The sequence below is a fragment of the Haliotis rufescens genome, unplaced genomic scaffold, assembly GCF_023055435.1.
Source record: "Haliotis rufescens isolate VD_foot unplaced genomic scaffold, xgHalRufe1.0.p SCAF_8, whole genome shotgun sequence".
Taxonomy (NCBI): Eukaryota; Metazoa; Mollusca; class Gastropoda; order Lepetellida; family Haliotidae; genus Haliotis; species Haliotis rufescens.
In genome coordinates, this window is record NW_025964372.1 from 12,489,758 (window position 1) to 12,513,528 (window position 23,771).

Consider the following 23,771-nt stretch of genomic DNA (forward strand, 5'->3'; position numbering starts at 1 on the left):
GAGAGCACATTCCAATTTTACAGAAACTGTGGCATTGAAGAGGACATAAGCTTGTTGGGTTCCATAGCTCCTAACATCTGATCATCAAAAAATGCACCAGGAACAAGATGTTTCGTCATAATCTAGATCTGTTTTGAGTACAAACAACAATCAAAACAATGGAAGCATTTGACATCACCAGCACCAAAGAAGGCAGAGACTGTTTCATCAGCTGGCAGTGTTCTGGGATGCTGAGGTGTCATCATGATGGAGTATCTTCCATAAGGCCAAACAATAAATGGAGCATATTATGCTGCACTTTTGAGGCAATTATGGGAGGGTATTAAGACTATGAGATGTGGGAAGCTGTGAAATGTGTGCTCTTCAAACAGGACAATGCGCCAGTGCACTATTGTCATATCAATAGTTACAATTGATGAGTATGTCTTTGAAGTCCTTCAGCACCCACCTTATCCTCACATTTCCATCTGTTTGCAAACATTGAAAAGCTCTAGCCGGAGCCCATTTCCACCCCAAAAAATGACATCAGCGGCTGTGGAGAATTTTTTGGACAGCCAAGAAAAGGGCCTCTAAGAAACTGGGATAAAATCCTTTCAACATTGTTGGCAAAATTTCATCAATGTGGAAGGGCATGTTGTTAAAAACAACAAAACTTTTTTTACTTGTTTGTAGGTCAAGTCTTTCTATGTGAGGCTCAGAACATTTTAATCACCCCTTGATACTTGAAGAATTGATCAGATATTTTGAATCACACATTCATGTTTTGTGGATCTAACTGATTTTCTGTATATAATATATGGATATATATGTACTTTAATGTTTCTTTTCTTTTCTTTTCAGGCAAAGGGGAATCTATCAGATAGTGAGTTGGATTTAACTGGCCAAAGTAGCCTGGTAGTTACCCTGGTAGTATCACAACTAGTTTTGCATGGTTTTACGATGCACAAATATGTGTCCAGTATACACAAATGTAGAGAATGGACTCAGAAATTGAATATAATTTGTCCCAAGGGAAACACAATAATATTCACAGTACCAACATGTACAGGGCATCAAGAACGGTCATGGTGTCTGTTATAACAGCCGTTGATCATGACCACTGTCCACATGGTCACTGTAATCCAGGCTCGAATGTAATTGATTATCAAAATGTATAGTACACTTCACCATTTCATTACTTTACAGGACCCTCATATTGCCTGCAAGGACCCTTTAGAATTAATTATTGGGGGTCCCCTTTTTGTAGGTCTAGGTAAAGCCTTGGATTTGTTTTTTTAATTTTATTGTTCACCATGAGGTTACTTATGTTTTGCCAAACAATTAATTATAGGAGGTCAAAATTAGCTGATTTTCAAATACATCGTTTGAAGCATGGGATGTTTGATATATTTACAGCAGGTACAGTGATCTTGTTAGCAGCAAATGGCAACAGGACATTGTCATGATTTTATCAACTATTGGTCGGATATTCTTTTTCATCATCAAATTTTGAAAACATCTCTCACAATGTCAGTGTCCCATAAATGAACCCTGAAACCCTGATTTGCATCAGAATGTAAGACAGTACATGTATTTACTTCTGTCAAACGCTGTGGAGATCCCAGGTTTGAGTAGACCCCTTGGAGCCTATGCTGGTTGTAAGAGGTGACTGAATGGAACAGGTTACACACAATACCAATCACTGGATTGTCTTGTCAAGGCCTGATTATTAACATCAGCCATCATTCAGCTGCAATATTGCCGAGTGCTGTGCTAAACCAAAACTTCTGCCAGATAAGACTTGTGAGTATGTAAGGTGTTTAGTTATGGCCAGAGAAGGCTTATTCTCTTCATTGGGTGAGGTGTTTGTCTGTGGCCAGAGAAGGTTTGTTCTCTTCATTAGGTGAGGTGTTCGTCTGTGGCCAGAGAAGGCTTGTTCTCTTCATTAGGTGAGGTGTTTAGCTGTGGCCAGAGAAGGCTTGTTCTCTACATTAGGTGAGGTGTTTAGTTATGGCCAGAGAAGGCTTGATCTCTTCATTAGGTGAGGTGTTTGTCTGTGGCCAGAGAAGGCTTGTTCTCTTCATTAGGTGAGGTGTTTAGCTGTTTGCCAGAGAAGGCTTGTTCTCTTCATTAGGTGAGGTGTTTGTCTGTGGCCAGAGAAGGCTTGTTCTCTTCATTAGGTGAGGTGTTTGTCTGTGGCCAGAGAAGGTTTGTTCTCTTCATTAGGTGAGGTGTTTAGCTGTGGCCAGAGAAGGCTTGTTCTCTTCATTAGGTGAGGTGTTTAGCTGTGGCCAGAGAAGGCTTGTTCTCTTCATTAGGTGAGGTGTTTGTCTGTGGCCAGAGAAGGTTTGTTCTCTTCATTAGGTGAGGTGTTTGTCTGTGGCCAGAGAAGGTTTGTTCTCTTCGATAGGTGAGGTGTTTGTCTGTGGCCAGAGAAGGTTTGTTCTCTTCATTAGGTAAGGTGTTTGTCTGTGGCCAGAGAAGGCTTGATCTCTTCATTATGTGAGGTGTTTGTCTGTGGCCAGAGAAGGCTTGTTCTCTTCATTAGGTGAGGTGTTTAGCTGTGGCCAGAGAAGGCTTGTTCTCTACATTAGGTGAGGTGTTTGTCTGTGGCCAGAGAAGGCTTGATCTCTTCATTAGGTGAGGTGTTTGTCTGTGGCCAGAGAAGGTTTGTTCTCTTCATTAGGTGAGGTGTTTAGCTGTGGCCAGAGAAGGTTTGTTCTCTTCATTAGGTGAGGTGTTTGTCTGTGGCCAGAGAAGGCTTGATCTCTTCATTAGGTGAGGTGTTTAGCTGTGGCCAGAGAAGGTTTGTTCTCTTCATTAGGTGAGGTGTTTAGCTGTGGCCAGAGAAGGTTTGTTCTCTTCATTAGGTGAGGTGTTTGTCTGTGGCCAGAGAAGGCTTGATCTCTTCATTAGGTGAGGTGTTTAGCTGTGGCCAGAGAAGGTTTGTTCTCTTCATTAGGTGAGGTGTTTGGCTGTGGCCAGAGAAGGCTTGATCTCTTCATTAGGTGAGGTGTTTAGCTGTTTGCCAGAGAAGGCTTGATCTCTTCATTAGGTGGGGTGTTTGTCTGTGGCCAGAGAAGGTTTGTTCTCTTCATTAGGTGAGGTGTTTAGCTGTGGCCAGAGAAGGCTTGTTCTCTACATTAGGTGAGGTGTTTGTCTGTGGCCAGAGAAGGCTTGTTCTCTTCATTAGGTGAGGTGTTTGTCTGGCCAGAGAAGGCTTGATCTCTTCATTAGGTGAGGTGTTTAGCTGTGGCCAGAGAAGGTTTGTTCTCTTCATTATGTGAGGTGTTTGTCTGTGGCCAGAGAAGGCTTGATCTCTTCATTAGGTGAGGTGTTTGTCTGTGGCCAGAGAAGGCTTGTTCTCTTCATTACGTGAGGTGTTTAGCTGTGGCCAGAGAAAGTTTGTTCTCTTCATTAGGTGAGGTGTTTAGCTGTGGCCAGAGAAGGCTTGATCTCTTCATTAGGTGAGGTGTTTAGCTGTGGCCAGAGAAGGTTTGTTCTCTTCATTAGGTGAGGTGTTTAGCTGTTTGCCAGAGAAGGCTTGATCTCTTCATTATGTGAGGTGTTTAGCTGTGGCCAGAGAAGGCTTGATCTCTTCATTAGGTGAGGTGTTTGTCTGTGGCCAGAGAAGGCTTGATCTCTTCATTAGGTGAGGTGTTTGTCTGTGGCCAGAGAAGGTTTGTTCTCTTCATTAGGTGAGGTGTTTAGCTGTTTGCCAGAGAAGGCTTGTTCTCTTCATTAGGTGAGGTGTTTAGCTGTGGCCAGAGAAGGCTTGTTCTCTTCATTAGGTGAGGTGTTTAGCTGAAGTCAGAGAAGGCTTGTTCTGAGATACAATGTTAATCAAGGATGTGATTATGAATAGTGCCAGGTAATGGAGGTGAGTGACCTGATCACAGATGTTTTGTGTCCAGGTAAGAGTTTGCCGGTGGTTGATATTGGTTTATCTCGACATGGAGATGGATGAAGCCGGGCCAATTGGTCTGTCTGTCCTGCCCCACCTTTAGTGGGGTAAATGGTTCCGGCATGTGAGGAGAAGCACAGGGAGATAGAACAGCTTGCTTGTTTGTACTTCATGCACCACATGCACATTGATGAAATGCCTTTTTTCAGGAGCAGATACATCAGATTCACTAGATGGAGACAAACATGATTGTATTGGTAAGTGTTGATGGATTAGTTTTGATATAGATCAGTAGTGATGTTTCAGGCTGTCATTCATATTCCACCTGTCAAAATAAAAATGTTGGTTGAAGGATATAGGTTTTCTGGATATAGAAAATGATAAATAAATGATATGGAACAAATATTCTACATGTTATCTTCTGATGCACTGTGGTGCCCATCTTATTGGTGGGAAATAGATAAATACTCTAAGGTCTTGTTTCAGATGGGGAGGAAGAATCAGTTGAGTTCAGAAAGAGTCTCAGGAAAAGGAAAACACAAGGTATTCACTTCCTGTACGATAGCAGTAGTTACCTGCAACAGTGATGACTGTGATAGTTGTAGATCTATAGCAAGGTGCTGGCTCATGGGAAATCAGGAAGGATAGTTCCCTTGTTTCCCACATAGAAATGGGAAAGTGTGTAACCATGATGATTGTATGTCATGGAGTAGATTGTTGTTCATCTGTATGAGAGTGAGACATACTGTCTGTCAGCTGGGTTGTGCTGCAGTTGATCTGTATGAGAGTGAGACATGCTGTCTGTCAGTTGGGTTGTGCTGCAGTTGATCTGTATGAGAGTGAGACATGCTGTCTGTCAGTTGGGTTGTGCTGCAGATGATCTGTATGAGAGTGAGACATACTGTCCGGCAGCTGGGTTGTGCTGCAGTTGATCTGTATGAGAGTGAGACATGCTGTCTGTCAGTTGGGTTGTGCTGCAGTTGATCTGTTTGAGAGTGAGACATACTGTCCGGCAGCTGGGTTGTGCTGCAGTTGATCTGTATGAGAGTGAGACATGCTGTCTGTCAGCTGGGTTGTGCTGCAGTTGATCTGTATGAGAGTGAGACATGCTGTCTGTCAGTTGGGTTGTGCTGCAGTTGATCTGTATGAGAGTAAGACATGCTGTCTGTCAGTTGGGTTGTGCTGCAGATGATCTGCATGAGAGTGAGACATACTGCATGGAGTAGATTGTTGTTCATCTGTATGAGAGTAAGACATGCTGTCTGTCAGTTGGGTTGTGCTGCAGTTGATCTGTATGAGAGTGAGACATGCTGTCTGTCAGCTGGGTTGTGCTGCAGTTGATCTGTATGAGAGTAAGACATGCTGTCTGTCAGTTGGGTTGTGCTGCAGATGATCTGCATGAGAGTGAGACATACTGCATGTAGTAGATTGTTGTTCATCTGTATGAGAGTGAGACATGCTGTCTGTCAGTTGGGTTGTGCTGCAGATGATCTGTATGAGAGTGAGACATACTGTCCGGCAGCTGGGTTGTGCTGCAGTTGATCTGTATGAGAGTGAGACATGCTGTCTGTCAGTTGGGTTGTGCTGCAGATGATCTGCATGAGAGTGAGACATACTGCATGGAGTAGATTGTTGTTCATCTGTATGAGAGTAAGACATGCTGTCTGTCAGTTGGGTTGTGCTGCAGTTGATCTGTATGAGAGTGAGACATGCTGTCTGTCAGCTGGGTTGTGCTGCAGTTGATCTGTATGAGAGTAAGACATGCTGTCTGTCAGTTGGGTTGTGCTGCAGATGATCTGCATGAGAGTGAGACATACTGCATGTAGTAGATTGTTGTTCATCTGTATGAGAGTGAGACATGCTGTCTGTCAGTTGGGTTGTGCTGCAGATGATCTGCATGAGAGTGAGACATGCTGTCTGTCAGTTGGGTTGTGCTGCAGATGATCTGCATGAGAGTGAGACATGCTGTCTGTCAGTTGGGTTGTGCTGCAGATGATCTGCATGAGAGTGAGACATACTGCATGTAGTAGATTGTTGTTCATCTGTATGAGAGTGAGACATGCTGTCTGTCAGTTTGGTCGTGCTGCAGATGATCTGCATGAGAGTGAGACATACTGCATGGAGTAGATTGTTGTTCATCTGTATGAGAGTAAGACATGCTGTCTGTCAGTTGGGTTGTGCTGCAGATGATCTGCATGAGAGTGAGACATACTGCATGTAGTAGATTGTTGTTCATCTGTATGAGAGTGAGACATGCTGTCTGTCAGTTTGGTCGTGCTGCAGATGATCTGCATGAGAGTGAGACATACTGCATGGAGTAGATTGTTGTTCATCTGTATGAGAGTAAGACATGCTGTCTGTCAGTTGGGTTGTGCTGCAGTTGATCTGTATGAGAGTGAGACATGCTGTCTGTCAGTTGGGTTGTGCTGCAGATGATCTGTATGAGAGTGAGACATACTGTCCGGCAGTTGGGTTGTGCTGCAGTTGATCTGTATGAGAGTGAGACATACTCTTCGGCAGTTGGGTTGTGCTGCAGTTGATCTGTATGAGAGTGAGACATACTGTCCGGCAGTTGGGTTGTGCTGCAGTTGATCTGTATGAGAGTAAGACATGCTGTCTGTCAGTTGGGTTGTGCTGCAGATGATCTGTATGAGAGTGAGACATACTCTTCGGCAGTTGGGTTGTGCTATGTGTAGCAGCCATAAAATTTCCGAGTCCCATGATTGGATTCGAACCACAGACCTTCTGACCTAGGTCGGACACCTTGTCCACATGACCAAAGAGGTTATCCCTGTCAGCAAGCTGTCAAGATAAGAATGTCATCTGTGACTCCACGCCCTGCTACATATGCATCATCTGTATGAGAGTGAGACATACTGTCTGTCAGTTGGGTTGTGCTATTCTTCATCTGTATGAGAGTGAGACATACTGTCTGTTAGGGATGCAACGATACAGGAAGGTCACGATACTATACGTATCTCGATATTCAGGTCACGATACGATACGTATCTTGATACGCGATGATAAAAAAACAAGACTTAAAGCATGTCAAGATTGAACCTTTCATGATTTTGAAACAGTCAAAATTATTTTATAATAAATTTAATAACAAGACAACTGAAGTTGTTCACTTTCTCTAACTTTCCTTAAAAACAATTCAAAGTTCAAACACCAGAAAATAATTAATGTGCTCCACCAGTGATACAACGTCAAAGAATTTTGATGCAATGGTCGAAGAAATTGTATCTGAAATTATTGTTTTATCAGGAATAATATATTCCAATATCGTGTTACCTTAGTTGCAGCTTTTACTATATTATGTATTTAAAATTATAAGAACCACACGTGTAGCATTTTGGTTCTGGTGATTGCTGTTGCAGGATATTTTTACGCATGGAACAATTTGACCAGTCACCCTAGGGACAGGGACACCCCGTGCTACATGTATTTCGATTGTGAAAACGTTATGTTGACATATATTAGCCAAATTGCCATAAATATGACTTTTAATGAGTCAAAGTATGGCATTTTTAATACATGTATCCATTCTCTAGCAACTAAAGTTCGCTTCAATGCGTCAAAAGCGGTAATCTGACTGTGGTTGCTGTATCTCTTCACACACGATTTCACATAACTTAATGTAAACAATATAAAATGAAATTTTGAAAAAAACTATTAAAATATATTACAAACACAAGTCCAGGTATACAATGAACACGTTTTAATAACAAGATAGTAATATAATGGGATCAGCTGATAATGTTTTTTGAGATGGGGAAAAACCTGAACTTATTAAAAATGTAAGTACGTTTTTGGGAGCCATGCGTTATCGCGCGCTATAACCAAGTTAGCGGTTTATTGAAAGGCACAATAGCGAGGAAACGCTGTACTTGAGATTTGCGTTCCGTATCGTGGCGTATCGATAAATGGGCCTACGTTTATCGTATATCGTATCGTGGGTCCAGTATCGCGATGCATCGGAATATCGTTTCACCCTTACTGTATGTCAGTTGGGTTGTGCTATTCTTCATCTGTATGAGAGTGAGACATACTGTCTGTCATTTGGGTAGTGCTATTCTTCATCTGTATGAGAGTGAAACATACTCTGCATCACTTGGCTTTTTTATTCCCGTGTATTACCCATGGGAAACTGGTCTACAGTTAAGTTAACTATGTTTGTCTTGAAGGGCGGCATAAATAGATCACGTTGTCACTTGGAGAACTGTCTGCTCATATTGAATTCTGTCATTACTCATACCAATCACTGGTGTACCTTGTCCAGACACCATTTCAAAGTCTTTGCTGTTGCTATGTTACAGAGGATACAGAGCAGTGTGAAGCCACGACCACAACGATACCGGCAGAGGCTGCTGACTCAGGTGACACTGCCAACTCCTTGTCAGGTTCGTCAGAGCCTGATGCTATACCCTTATAATGACTGCTGTGGTTTAGGGCCAAATGAAATATTTTCAATGCAAGTGTTACATCATGTATATATATATATATATTTATATGTCTATTTATTAAGTTAGAGATAAGACCTTATGGAGAAGCCTTTGACTTAAGCCCGTGACTTGAGCATGCAAGAACCGTTTTTCCAACCTTGCTCAGCACTGGTTATATGATGAGTTACTGACATAGAAATACTGCAATGTTTGTTGCAGGTAAGAAGAGGAAGACAGAGGAGGGTGTGGAATGTCCAATCACACCCGTCGTCACCATTGTGTCTGAACATCAGCCAACCCCTGTTGGCCTCAAGTCTTTATTACCAAGGAGTGTGACCATCCCCACTAGTCATCCCAACACAGATACACCCACCCCTGGCTTTGGGAAAAGTGCCAAATACATGTCCTCACCATTGGCGCTTCTGTCCAGCCAGTTGGCAGCTAGTAGGAGTGTCAACACTGTGCCCAAACCATGTGGCCCTAAAAACTCTGAAGCATTACGTGCCCTGCTAGTGTCTGGGTCCCCCTCCTATCTCCCACCTCGAGGTCCTGCAAGCATCACTGCAATGCCAGTGTTAGGCCAGGTAAAGCGGGAGGGCAATGCTGACTGCTTTAATGGCGAGAAGATTGTGGCTCCACATGGCCGAGAGACCAAGGTTGCATCAACTCCCAATGGTCTTTGTTACCCTGTGACCCCACCTAAAACTCCAGAAGACGGAACTGCATGTGATAACTCATCCCGCCCACCATCTTGTCCTGTAAGTTACTTGTTGATGATAATGATTTCATCCATACAGTTGTAATATCTATTTTGCATGCTGTCAGATTTTCCAAGCATTTCTTCTTTCCTTCTGGTGAAACGTTCAGTCAGTACTTGTACATAATGTCATGTTAATTGCTCTCACAGACCCCCAAACCACCTGCATACACTTATGTAAGTATTATGCTCATATTGTCACACCTGGCCTTTGTCTTATTCTCACAGCTGCTGTAGGATTTATAAAACAATCCAAATTGTATGATGCCATGAATTTCATGATTTTTGTGCAAATTACAAATTTCTAAATAATACCTTTGAATTTCCTCGCTTTTTGATCTTGGAAGGTTTTCCATGACTCTTTTGGGTCAGTTACCTGAAAATAGTAGTTCTGTGGTAATTGGTCTGAAGACATGACTTCTTAGTTCCAGTAGTATGTTACAGGGTGACATGTGTGACAGTTGCGTGCCCTAATGTTGTTAGTCCAATATTGAAGAGATGCACAGTGATGACGGTGGAATGCATGATACTCTGTACCCCCTTCCTGTGTCCCTATCCCCACCCACAGTGATGACAGTGGAATGCATGATATATGGTACCCCTTCCTGTGTCCCTATCCCCTCCCACAGTGATGACAGTGGAATGCATGATATATTGTACCCCTTCCTGTGTCCCTATCCCCTCCCACAGTGATGACAGTGGAATGCATGATATATTGTACCCCTTCCTGTGTCCCTATCCCCTCCCACAGTGATGACAGTGGAATGCATGATATATTGTACCCCTTCCTGTGTCCCTATCCCCTCCCACAGTGATGACAGTGGAATGCATGATATATTGTACCCCTTCCTGTGTCCCTATCCCCTCCCACAGTGATGACAGTGGAATGCATGATATATTGTACCCCCTTCCTGTGTCCCTATCCCCTCCCACAGTGATGACAGTGGAATGCATTATATATTGTTCTTTTGAAAGTTTACAATAATTGTTTTGTTGAAATGGAGTGTGTAGACATATTCAATAATTATTGTACATCTGAAAAGCTTTGCGAGCAGAAAAGTACTTCCAAAACTGCAACCAACACACTTGCAATAGTTTCAAGACGCAGTTATTTTTGCAAACCAACCACAAAGAAAAAAGGAGGCAAAAAAGAAATAAGGAGGCATATTTCTTAAATTTGCTTCCACATGCTATGAAATCAGCCAGTACGTGATTAAATAAATACTCCTTCACATCACATGTTTCCCTAATTGCACACTGTAACTTAGTGCAATAGTCTAATTTCACTAACCTGCCACATCTTGTCAAGTTGTTGACATAACACTGAGTAATTCAGGCATGCACCAGCCAGTCTATTCTGTAAACGCGCTACTCCAAGAACACATGCATCTATAGCTTACAACTCACTGACTGACACTGAGTTACTAGTTCATCATGCCGACCCCTACGTATCAAATGTAACACCTGCAAAAGTAGCTTTGATCTTTGGTTATCTTCAACAGGGTGTTGTAAAACTTTCCAGACGCAGGTAAAGCTATTGTTAGATGCTCGCAGCAATTTCATTGCGCAAAGCTTTCCAGATTTGCAGTATCTGGACCCATTTGCTACCATAGCTGCAAATGGGATTTCACCTTATCACCCTCTTTGAAAGACATTTCTCTTGATTTGTGGAGTATCTTTCATAGGATGTCTATTTGTAGCCCACATGACTAAAGTCAAGTGAGATTATGTCATGGACTGTTTGTCTGGCGTCCAGGTCGGTCACTCAATGCAAACATCTTTTGCTCAGAAATCAATGGACACTTGAAGTTAAACTTTCAAATGTTTGTTCCCACGAATGATGCCACCCTGATGTGTTCAAGAGGTTCAAGTCATTACTTGAGGCTGCCATTACTCAGCCATTGTTTTCCAAAGTGAAACGGGTGGTTGGTTGTAGGGCTCAACATAAATGTTTCCATTTTCACAGATATTTTAGATTTGACCTTTTTTTCTACCTTGCTCTTAAATTCTGTGGAAGACATATTGGCTCTGTTAACTTCTTCTCTGCTGAAATTGATGACAGGGAGCTAGATTTTGGCATGTATGTTTTCCTTACGATGGCATCATATTTTGTTCAAATCTTAGACTTTGGTATTTGTTTTTACTCTTCCGTTATTATGCAGAAAATATAGGCATATCAATGCTGACATATTCAAGTGAGCTACAGTGTCACTATTTTTAGTATAGTGGCATAGGATAGATCAATTGTATTTACCGTATTCGACGTAATAAGCGCCCCGCTCTAATAAGCGCCCACAGCGATATTTGCTAATATATTGGCTAGTGAACAATCCCAATTAGCACCCCTACCGATTGATCAATGTACACAAGACCTATTTTGTCGTGTATAATACGCACTCGTGTGTAATATGCACCCTCAATTATGGGCAATTAAATTCTGGAAACATATATCTGTCGTATATAAACATTTCAGGCTGTCAGCATACACCACGAAATTTATCTTTCAACTCTGTTTTTTTCACCAAAATAATATTCTAATAAGAGCCCCCCTATTTCTAATTTTGAGAGCGCCCTGGGCGCTTATTATGTCGAATACGGTATGTAGAAATGTGATATAAAAGTATTAAAACACTGGATAATCGAGGATGAATTTTGACCACTGGAACAGGAACATCCCAAGCCAGGATGTACCTTAGAGGATAGTCGAAGTGTAGCATTTTTGTGTACAAGTTTAGCTTAATGAAATATGAGTGTAGTGACCCATCAGTCTATTGCAGTTGTTTGCATTACGATAGTACTAAATCGATAGGCGTTTCTCAAAGAAAAGAAATAGTCAATCCTTAAATGTAGATGTTGGCTGCAGACGGGCTTTGAACAGGAATGTGTTGGTGTTGTTTTCAGACCTCGGCCATGGGTATATCCCCAGACAAGGACATCATCCCTTTGTGCTGCTGTAAGATCAATGGTGCTTCTTTCAACAAACTGACATCAGGTGTGACCTACTGTCAGGCTCTGGACTCTGTGGATGGCAAGGTGAGCAGACTCTATATTCATGGCAGTATCACATACAGGTTAGGAACTCAACAGACAGTCATTTATCAGTCTGTGAATGTCTGTGTGTTGGTGCATTTAGTCTGTAGTATGCATAATGTTTTGCAGGTTTGTTTGTTGTTTAACGCCTTGCTCAGCAATATTCTAGCTATATGATGGCTGTCTGTAATAAATGAGTGTGGGCTATACAATCTTGTGATTAATATCATGAGCATCGATCAACACAATTGGGGTACGATGACATGCATCAACGAAGTCAGCGAGCCTGGCCATTCGATCCCATTAGTGGCCGCCAATGTCAAGCATGGATTGCTGAAGACCTATTCTAACCCAGATCTTTACGGGTTTGTTTTGCAGGTAATGGGTTGCTGCAACAAGGTGAGCAACAATCAACTTGTGCGGCCTGCAGTCAAGATCCCTTTCATGGCAGTATGCGAGGCCCATCGCAAGCGGCTTAAGTTGCATCAGTGCTGCCCAGGCTGTGGACATTTCTGCACACAGGTATGTTGATTGGAAGGTGTACATCTAACTTAACATTTTACTGGTCATAAAACTGTTAACTTCAATTTCAACCTTGAATCTGATGTCAGGTTGAAGAAACTGTAATATGTGACATGACATTTGACATGTGTGCCCATTGTTTCAGGGCAAGTTTTACCAGTGTCGGAAGGAGGGTGGTACATCGGTGCACAGTTTTCACAAGCTGTGCCAGGTGTTGAAGGATGGCAAGTACTACTGCCCTCATTGTGGGGAAGAGTCCGCCCAAATGGAAATCTGTTTGGGCTACAGTGATGCCCCACAGCCCATGGCCATTCCAGAAAACAAGAGCTCTTCCAGGAGGGCAGTGTGAGTACAGCACAAACCTTCACAGTCACACCAGTGAGGGGGGTGCAGTGGGGAGAGAAGTTGTCCGCTGGTCAGTCACACGAGTGAGGGGAGAGAAGTTGTCTGCTGGTCAGTCACACGAGTGAGGGGAGGGAAGTTGTCTGCTGGTCAGTCACACGAGTGAGGGGAGGGAAGTTGTCCGCTGGTCAGTCACACGAATGAGGGGAGGAAAGTTGTCCGCTGGTCAGGCTTGTAGCATAACTGCATGCATACAGTTATATGCTATTGGTTAATTTCAAGTGATCTTTTATTGTTTGCAGATACAAGACAAAGCCAACATTTGTGTATCCTCAACTTAAGGGGAAGGAGAATGAGGACACAGACATAGTGCCGCCTGTGACACACACTCTTCCATCAGCAAAGACCTTATCTTCAGGTAGGTCCGACGTACACAAAGACCTATTTTTTAACTTGTCCTGCATTACTCCTTAATGCATTCACTGCTTACTTTTGACAGAAATGAATCTGTGATTGGTCCAGTTGATGAAAAGAAAAAAGATTTCCATTCCAGAAGCATTCACAACTTCACCCCCCATTCATCAGCTGCCACGTCATACTGGAAGGGCTGACGTCAAGGAACTTTCATATCGCTGTTGGTCACCAAACAGATAACATATGCTGCTAAATTGGTCCCCAGTAATTTGATGTTATTTCTGTTCCTGTTTTCGGGCAGTTGTCTCGACAATGGCTCTTCGCAGTTGAATAAGAGTGCCATCATGGAAGGAAGTTATTTTAAGGTTAGACTGATCTTTGCCAGCCACTACATTAGGGACGTGGCTTTAGAAGACGTTGAGGGCTTTTGCGGTTTGGGACTGCTGGTTGTAGCCCAGCAGGTGACCACACTGCAACGCCAAAAAAACATGTCAGAGCCAGCCTTACCTGACTCACAGTTTTTCAAAACTCGCTTCTTAGGGGATTCTTTTCCTGGCTTTACACAGTCATGGCTTGGTAATCCAGGTTTTAGACCTTAGGGAATGGTATTGTCTCTTACTGTTTGTTTACCCGGACATACTCTTGTTACTTTTCCGCGGACCGGATTGGATGATCAGTTACTGATCTGTGCAGAAGAATTGTGCCTTACGGCTGACAAGACTGCCTGTCGTGAGATTGTTTACTGAGTACACATCTGAAAGCATCCCCACCTCCATTTAGTCGGATACAGATGCATTAAGGAGTAATGCAGGATATGATAGATATTTCTTTTATTTGTATACTTATGCTGCATTACAACGTCTAAGGAAGGGCCTACCAGTTGCAGGACCCGTGAAGATCCGGGGTAGAATAGGTCTTCAGCAACCCATGCTTGCCATAAGAAGTGACTATGCTTGTCGTAAGAGGCGACTAACAGGATCGGGTGGTCAGGCTCACTGACTTAGTTGATGCATGTCATTGTATCTGAATTGCATGGATCATGATGTCATTCACTGGATTGTCTGGTCCAGACTCGATTATTTACAGACCGCCATCATATAGATGGAATATTGCTGAGTGTGGCGTTAAACAACAAACAAACAAACACTGTATGAGAGTGAGACATACTGTCCAGCATTTGGGTTGTGCTACAGATTTTCTGTATGAGAGTGAGACATAAACAACAAACTAAGCAACAAAATAACAATCACAGACCTGCCTCCCCTCGATAACTGCAGACAATTTATGTGTGACCCACAGTAATATGAAAGTTCCATGACGTCACCACTTCCTATATGTTGTGGCAACTGATGATTGGGGGGGTCCTTCTTTTGGAATGGAACAACCTTTTTCTTCTGGACCAATCACAGTTTTATGTCTACATTAGGCTAACCTGGGTATTATGTGTACATGAGGCTAACCTGCGTATTATGTCTACGTGAGGCTAACCTGCGTATTATGTCTACATTAGGCTAACCTGGGTATTATGTCTACATTAGGCTAACCTGGGTATTATGTCTACATTAGGCTAACCAGTTTATTATGTGTACATGAGGCTAACCTGGGTATTATGTCTACATTAGGCTAACCTGGGTATTATGTCTACATTAGGCTAACCAGTTTATTATGTGTACATGAGGCTAACCTGGGTATTATGTCTACATTAGGCTAACCTGGGTATTATGTCTACACTAGGCTAACCTGCGTATTATGTCTACATTAGGCTAACCTGGGTATTATGTCTACATTAGGCTAACCTGGGTATTATGTGTTCATGTGGCTAACCTGGGTATTATGTCTACATTAGGCTAACCTGGGTATTATGTCTACATGAGGCTAACCTGGGTATTATGTCTACATAAGGCTAACCTTGGTATTATGTCTACATTAGACTAACCTGGGTATTATGTGTACATGAGGCTAACCTGCGTATTATGTGTACATGAGGCTAACCTGGGTATTATGTCTACATTAGGCTAACCTGGGTATTATGTCTACATTAGACTAACCTGGGTATTATGTCTACATAAGACTAACCTGGGTATTATGTGTACATGAGGCTAACCTGGGTATTATGTGTTCATTAGGCTAACCTGGGTATTATGTGTACATTAGGCTAACCTGGGTATTATGTGTACATGTGGCTAACCTGGGTATTATGTGTACATTAGGCTAACCAGGGTATTATGTCTACATGAGGCTAACCTGGGTATTAAGAGTACACGAGGCTAACCTGGGTATTATGTCTACATTAGGCTAACCTGGGTATTATGTCTACATAAGGCTAACCTGGGTATTATGTCTACATTAGGCTAACCTGCGTATTATGTCTACATTAGGCTAACCTGGGTATTATGTCTACATGAGGCTAACCTGGGTATTATGTCTACATGAGGCTAACCTGGGTATTATGTCTACATAAGACTAACCTGGGTATTATGTGTACATGAGGCTAACCTGGGTATTATGTGTTCATTAGGCTAACCTGGGTATTATGTGTACATTAGGCTAACCTGGGTATTATGTGTACATGTGGCTAACCTGGGTATTATGTGTACATTAGGCTAACCAGGGTATTATGTCTACATGAGGCTAACCTGGGTATTAAGAGTACACGAGGCTAACCTGGGTATTATGTCTACATTAGGCTAACCTGGGTATTATGTCTACATAAGGCTAACCTGGGTATTATGTCTACATTAGGCTAACCTGCGTATTATGTCTACATTAGGCTAACCTGGGTATTATGTCTACATGAGGCTAACCTGGGTATTATGTCTACATGAGGCTAACCTGGGTATTATGTCATTGTGTTATGTCAACATTAGGCTGAACATTGTGTCATGTCTGCATTAGGCCGAACTTTGTGTTATGTCTACATTAGGCTGAACATGGTGTTATGTCTAGATTAGGCTGAACTTTGTGTCATGTCTAAATTAGGCTGAACATTGTGTCATGTCTGCATTAGGCTGAACATGGTGTTATGTCTATACCAGGCTGAACATGGTGTTATGTCTACATTAGGCTGAACATGGTGTTATGTCTACATTAGGCAGAACTTTGTGTTATGTCTGCATTAGGCCGAACATTGTGTTATGTCTATAACAGGCTGAACATGGTGTTATTTCTACATTAGGCTGAACATAGTGTCATGTCTACACTAAGCTTAACATGGTGTTATGTCTACATTAGGCTGAACATTGTGTTATTTCTACATTTGGCTGAACACTATGTCATGTCTGCATTAGGCTTGTGTTATGTCTACATAAGGCTGAACATGGTGTTATGTCTATTACAGGCTGAACATGGTGTTATGTCTACATTAGGATGAACATTGTGTCATGTCTACATTAGGCTGAACATTGTGTCATGTCTACATAAGGCTGAACATGGTGTTATGTCTACATTAGGCTGAACATTGTGTCATGTCTACATTAGGCTGAACATGGTGTTATGTCTATACCAGGCTGAACATGGTGTTATGTCTACATTAGGCTGAACATGGTGTTATGTCTGTACCAGGCTGAACATTGTGTTATGTCTACATAAGGCTGAACATGGTGTTATGTCTATACCAGGCTGAACATGGTGTTATGTCTACATTAGGCTGAACATGGTGTTATGTCTATACCAGGCTGAACATTGTGTTTTTCCTACATTAGGCTGAACATTGTGTTATGTCTATACCAGGCTGAACATGATGTCATGTCTACATTTGTCTGAACATTGTGTCATGTCTACATTTGGCTGAACATTGTGTCATGTCTATACCAGGCTGAACATGGTGTTATGTCTATACCAGGCTGAACATGGTGTTATGTCTATACCAGGCTGAACATGGTGTTATTTCTACATTTGGCTGAACATGGTGTTATGTCTGTCTTCAGAGGGGCTCCCCTTGGGTCCGTCCCGGCACCACCTGGAGAAGATGCTGGTCAGCCTCACAGAAGAAAGGTTAGTATTACACTAATGTGCAGAGGGAATGGTATCAGTGTTCTCAGTGGCTGACATGAGCCCAAGGAGAAGAGCAAATGTTCATAAACATTAAATATTCCATAGTTGTTATCAAATATTTCTCATTTAATTATATATATATTTTTTAATTATGATTGTATTTCACTGATAATATTAAATGTTATCAGGAGCACGCAACACTGGAAGTACCATGACAACAAGACCGTACTGAGGTTACTCCATTTAGTCCTCTTATTACACTATCTGTTTATAACAAGTGTTCATTGTGTTTGTGGACGGATGTTTGTAAACTATTTTATTAAATTTGTGCAAAATTTCATTCATTGTTTTACGTTAATTTTGTTGACAGAAAATGGACACATATATCATAAATGCCACACTTTGACTTACTGAAAGACATATTTGTTGTAGTTCGACTGTTAGGCTGCATGTCAACGAAATGGTAAAAGGTCAAACTGTTCCCTATGCAAAAGAATGTACGGCAGTAGCAATCAGCTGTTCCAAAGTGCTACTCTTATTGTTATTATTATTATTTTATATATATGTGGTAAAAGCTGCAAATAAAATAACACAATATTGGAATATGTTATTTCTAATAAAACAATAGTTTCAAATAGATTTCTGATCGTTGCATCAAAATTCTTTGAAGTTGTATTATTGTGTATTTTTTAACCGAATCACTGGTAGATTGGCAGAAAATATGTGTTCACATGATTGCTATTTCGGGTGAGAAAATATACACTGCGTGCTTAATTTCTGTATATGAAGCAATGCCTAGCAAAACTGGAAATACAATTTAATTGGTAAATCATCATGTCTACTGATATTTTATCTCAAATCTCACATTTTGTTGACCAATTGAAGTTTATCACCTGAATTCCCTGAAGGGATACGATGTAGCATTATATTTTAACACACATAATATGATGCCTGATAGCGCTTGGTCATCCTTCCAGGTCATATGTATACACTAATCAACAAAATAAAACACATGTTAGTCTATATTTTATATGGCCTCCACCATGGTCTAGTGGACCACCCGGAGAGCGGAAGATTGGGGTTTCGATCCCTGTTCGTGTCATACAAGAAGACATTGAAAAATGGTACCTGGCTTTAAGGGGTTAAAACAAGGACTGGTCGGCTCAGAGTCAGAGTTTACTGTGTCTGAGTTAGGTGTTCATGTTAAACTGTGACATGGTATCTCAGTGTGCTAGCACTATAAAATCTGCATTATTCTGGACTATTACAAGCAGCCACACACAAGAGCATGCACGTTACTGTATAAGTACAACAATCTTGAACATGACATTAAACTCCATTTACCTCACCTCACCTTATGTTTATATCCTTTGTAATGATATTCGTTCTCAGGTTGTAATATCAGGCAAGAACTTTCAAAAAAATATCCGGTTTGTAAATTTTAAAATGTCTGGTTTGCAATTTTTCAAATCGGACTTTTTGCAGACAGTCTGGTGCAGTGACAGGTTTCCAGATCCCTGGTTTACATCATTGTATTGTGTGCAATGTAAAATATCAAAAGAATTTTTTTTTGGATTCAGATTTTAGACAAAATACAAAATATTTTTACAGGTTTGACCGCCTTAGACACCTCAATAAAATTGTGATTCATTACAGCAAATAATGCAATTTAGACATCTGAATTTTTGTTTGTGTAATAAGAAAGGTTTGAAAACCTTTCTAAGAAACCAGATCTTCAGTAGCCATGATGTGTTGTAACATTTCATTTTTGTAAATGAAGGGAGGTAACTCTGCAAAATTCTTCGAAAACCTATTTTATCTCCCTTGGACCACTAATTTCCACTGATGAAAAATTAAGAGTTCCTTCTTTAATGCTTCTAGATATTTGTTGTTGGTCATAATGCAAATATATTTTGTTAACTTATCCTGCATTAATCCTTAATACATTTACTGGCAACGACTTTGACTTAGGCTGAAAATGGTGGTAGTCCTTGTTTCCGGAGCAGACCTTGAAAACTGTATGATATTTCTTCACCAAACTTGGCACATAGATAGGTCTAGTGGTGAACTGGTGCCTTTTGATAGTTTGGGATTCTAAACAAATTTATTTTTCGGGTTATCATGGCAACGACTTTGACTTAGGCTGAAAATGGCAGTAGTCCTTGTTTCCGGAGCAGATCTTGAAAACCATACCATATTTCTTCACCAAACTTGGCAAATAATGTCATCTTGCAGTATTGAATACATTTCCTTTCTTGTTGGCAAGTTCTGCATTGATTGTGTGTATGTTCCTCCAATAGTGTCATGGACACGGTTGTCTCATTCACTTACTAACTTCATGAAGCAACTTCAGGATCTCTCTTAGCAGCATAAATGTGAACATGTCCTAGTTACTCAGGATTTCAACTGTGATCTGACTGAAAAACTGAAGCTTGAAGATTTCTTTAACGTACGGAAAATGACTCTACTCATTCACTCTCCAATTCATTGTCTTGGAGCTACACTGGACTTGTTGTTCCTGATCATGCCAGTGCTGTAGCATTCCAGACTCCAGTCTACTACTCAGATCATCAGATGATTGGTACTGTACTTCTCAGTACACCTCATGGTGACCCCTGCCCTCATTGATCTCTAACTTACTTCTCTGATTATTGTTTAAGTAATAACATGACCCATTACAAATACAACAGTGTAACTGATCTTAAACCTACTCAACTGTATAAACACTGCCTCCTATCCTGTATATATTCTTGTCAACCATAATCTGTACTTCACTTGCTTGATAACGGTGTTAGAACCAACACCGAAACGTCAATCCTAATTGTAATAAAGAAGTTGTTCGTCCATATGTCTCATCCTTACTCATTACAAATACAGTTACGTATTCTATCATAAACTGCAGATGGCAAAACACCAGTAATAACTTTTTTTAGTGCTGCAATTAGGCCATTTACAAAAAGTCCAGTGAACATATTTCACAGGAGCAAATGCATTGCACACAACCAGACATGTCATATTGGCGGGGGATATGAGTATTTCATGCTTGTTCAGCGTTTATTGTGAATTATATCAGTGTTATGGCATGTGTCTTCACACAAATTTCATAGAATTTTACTGTCGCATTAATATTTTTGACATGATGGCAGCTACAAGTCACTGATAAATCATGTGCTTTGTTGTTCCAATCAGCCATTTTGATTTGCCAAGTGGTCAAGTTCTTGTGTTGCACATTCCTTGTTCTGTTTTACAGCTTTGTAATTTGTTATATTGTCTTACCTGAAGCTTCCAGTTTTGCAAAGTAAGACCCACTTCTGATGGACCAAGTGGAATGAAACTTGGCATAGGTATTAGTCTTTCTCCACATAGGAACCACCAAGAGTTAAACACTTCTCCCATTGTTTTATGCAACTATGGAGACCTCGCTTGTAAAAACCCTCATTTTGCATCTCAAACCAGGACTTGACTTCAGAAATCAGTGTTTCATCATCTGTGAAACGTTTTCCCTTCAAAAATGACTTCATGGTTGGAAAGAGGATGAAGTCAGATGGTGCAAGGTCAGGAGAGTAAGGAGGATGCAGAAGGATTTCATAGCCACAGGACCGCGCTTCTGTCTGGGCAACATGAGAGTTGTGTACTGGAGCATTGTCTTGCAGGAGACGGACACCCTTGGTCAGCATGCCACGCCTCTTAAGCTTGATAACGTCCCACAATTTCCGCAGCAGTGAAGCATAATAAGGTCCTGTAAATGTGGTACCCTTTGCAAAGAAATCCATCATCACTACTCTGTGCTGGTCCCAAAACACCGTGAGCATGACCTTACCTGCAGAGGGTTGGACACGTGCCTTCTTTGGGGGTGGTGACTCCACATGCTTCCATTGCATCGACTGAACTTTAGTCTCAGGATCATAGTGATGGACCCATGTTTCATCCTGTGTGATAAGTCTGTCAAAAAAGTTTGTCTGGTGTTTTTGGCCCATGTCCAAAAGATCCTTTGAGCAATTGACTCGTTCCTGCTTTTGGAAAGTTGTGAGCAACCTGGGAATCCATCGTGCAGACACCTTATGCATGTTCAAATTGTCATGGATGAATTTTTCCACAGACACTACACTGATCTTGACATCTTGTGCTAACTGGTTAACAGTTATACATCGGTCTGCCAAAATGGCGGTCTCCACTTGATTGATAGTGTCCTCATCAATGGCTGAATGGGGGCAACCAGGAATGGCAGCTGTTTTCACAGATGTCAGACCAGGGGTCCGGAAAATTTAAAATCCCAATCGGACATTTGCCTTTAGGCCACGCCCCCTTCAAATAGGGTATTTTAGTACGACTTTTCTCACACATTACAAGTTTACGTATTCATAATTTGATGAATTATGAATTGTTTCAATTTAAATTGTTTAATTCACCGGACAATTAATAACAAATAATGTCATTTTAGATTTACATGGAAAACATACGTTTGTTTCTTTTATAATAACGATCTGTTAACGTAGTGAACGGTCTAATTAATATTCATGAGTTATATTCATGAGTCTGCTCAAGTGTACGCGTTGTAACATTTGGATCGAGACTATTAACCCATATTTGGTTATCACGTGACCTCACGGGAAATGTGTTTTTTTAAACTAAAGATTTTTTTAAAAACAAGACAGATAATTTAATCACAAATACAAAAATATCGTTGATAGCAATAGTTATTTGAATACTTTTTTCATCTGTACTTATTTATTGACCATAAAAAAATTGGATATCGATCGTCCGAGAAAGCAAAATGGCGGTCAATCAAGATTCAATATACGACTAGCTACTGAAAACAATAAAATCTGCAAATCCTCATTGTATGTCAACCAAGTGAAAGTAGTTAGCCACGACTTACAAAATGATCGTCCAGACTTTGAGGGTTTTGCAGATCCGCTCGACTGATCTGCATCGGTCGACTGGCTGTCGTCACGCTTTCGCTTCTTGTCTGAGGTTACGTATCGTAGCATTGTGAGGATAATGAGGTACATCGATGATGCAAGGTATTAATGTACAGTTGTAAACACCTTTCACTCAAATTAACAAGATGTTCTCAGTAATTAATCCTCGATTAATCAGTGTCAACTCAGTTTATTGCCTATTACAGTGATTGACCGATTGGACTATCATGTAGGTTTGATGTATTTACAGCAATCAAAACAAACAAAGCTTGTCAGTGTAGTTAATCTTCATTGTGTTGCAACTGCAGACAGAAACTGCTCAGTCCTAACTGTTGATCATGTCCGGTCAAAATTTAAGAATATCCGGACAATACTTTTTAAAATGTCCGGTAAGCAATATTTTAAAACGGACATTTGAGATTCCCAATCGGACATGTCCGGCGCATATGACGGTTTCCGGACCCCTGTGTCAGACCACACTTGAACTGCTGATGCCAGTGTTTAACAACGTCATATGATGGGGCATCTTCCCCATAAGTTGCTTTCATTTCATGGAAAGTTTCTTTTGGTTTGCGACCTTTCAAATATAAAAACCTAATCACTGCTCTGTATTCTACTGGCTCCATTGTCATGGCTCTACTCGATCATAACACCTGTAAAAGTGGTAAGATTAATAGTTCGATGCTGCAAGTTCAGACATAACCCATAGATACATGTATCATTACACATGTGAAATTTCAACCAAATATGATAACCCTAAGTGGTTTAGGGGAAATCTTTAATGAACACCCCTCGTATGCCCACCTCTGTACCATCCTAATTCAGATGCATTAAGGAGTAATGCAGGATAAGTTAAGAAATTAGTAAAATTTAAAGATGTTTTACATTTGTATCATTATCCTGCATTACTATGTCTAAGGACGCACACATTGCAGAGCTGCCCCCCCCATGATGACTAAGATGTTATGATCAAGTAGTAATGTGAAGATGCATGATGTCACCACTTCCGTGGTAACGGGGCCTCTGTGTGGTGGGATTAGCGACACAGCTAGGTGGAACAATTTCTTCTTCAGCTGGACCTCAGGCAGCTTCATCTTTGAAAAATCGACAGTAAATGCATTAAGAACTAATGCAGGATAAGTATACAAATCTATAAAATATTTAAATATTTAAATTTTACTAATTCTATTTCAGGCCAAAGAAGTACAGGAATTTATCAAAGAGCATGTACATGCCAGCCTACGAGGGAGACTTGGAAAAACTGCTCTATATGCTGAGTGAGTACTTTCAATAAGTAGTCATGACTTTGAGTGTAACAGATGCCATTAGATCATGTAGTGTTTCTCCCTGCCGTATTCTGTGATTCCATAGTTGCAGAATATTTTGCAGAAATGCCCACTTGGTGCAGAAATGTAGCTATCTTGCAGAAAACCACATTTTGTGCTGAACATGTGCAGCATTTT

General features: G+C 41.0%; 1 protein-coding gene across 5 annotated transcripts in view; it reads left to right on the forward strand.

Moving 5' to 3' along the window:
• The window catches only part of LOC124124792 (histone-lysine N-methyltransferase EHMT2-like), a 90,629-nt gene that overhangs the window by 30,282 nt on the left and 36,576 nt on the right, over positions 1 to 23,771 (forward strand). For 3 of the 5 annotated variants that reach the window (XM_046488067.2, XM_046488064.2, XM_046488068.2), the window contains exons 3-14: positions 841 to 862; positions 4,093 to 4,140; positions 4,370 to 4,426; positions 8,203 to 8,286; positions 8,548 to 9,086; positions 9,236 to 9,262; positions 11,987 to 12,118; positions 12,494 to 12,637; positions 12,783 to 12,982; positions 13,282 to 13,397; positions 17,320 to 17,386; positions 23,503 to 23,585. In XM_046488067.2, the coding sequence (XP_046344023.1) occupies positions 841 to 862; positions 4,093 to 4,140; positions 4,370 to 4,426; positions 8,203 to 8,286; positions 8,548 to 9,086; positions 9,236 to 9,262; positions 11,987 to 12,118; positions 12,494 to 12,637; positions 12,783 to 12,982; positions 13,282 to 13,397; positions 17,320 to 17,386; positions 23,503 to 23,585 (1,519 nt within the window). The remainder of the gene's footprint in view (positions 1 to 840; positions 863 to 4,092; positions 4,141 to 4,369; positions 4,427 to 8,202; positions 8,287 to 8,547; positions 9,087 to 9,235; positions 9,263 to 11,986; positions 12,119 to 12,493; positions 12,638 to 12,782; positions 12,983 to 13,281; positions 13,398 to 17,319; positions 17,387 to 23,502; positions 23,586 to 23,771) is intronic. The other 2 variants (XM_046488065.2, XM_046488066.2) reach the window with 2 other exon arrangements.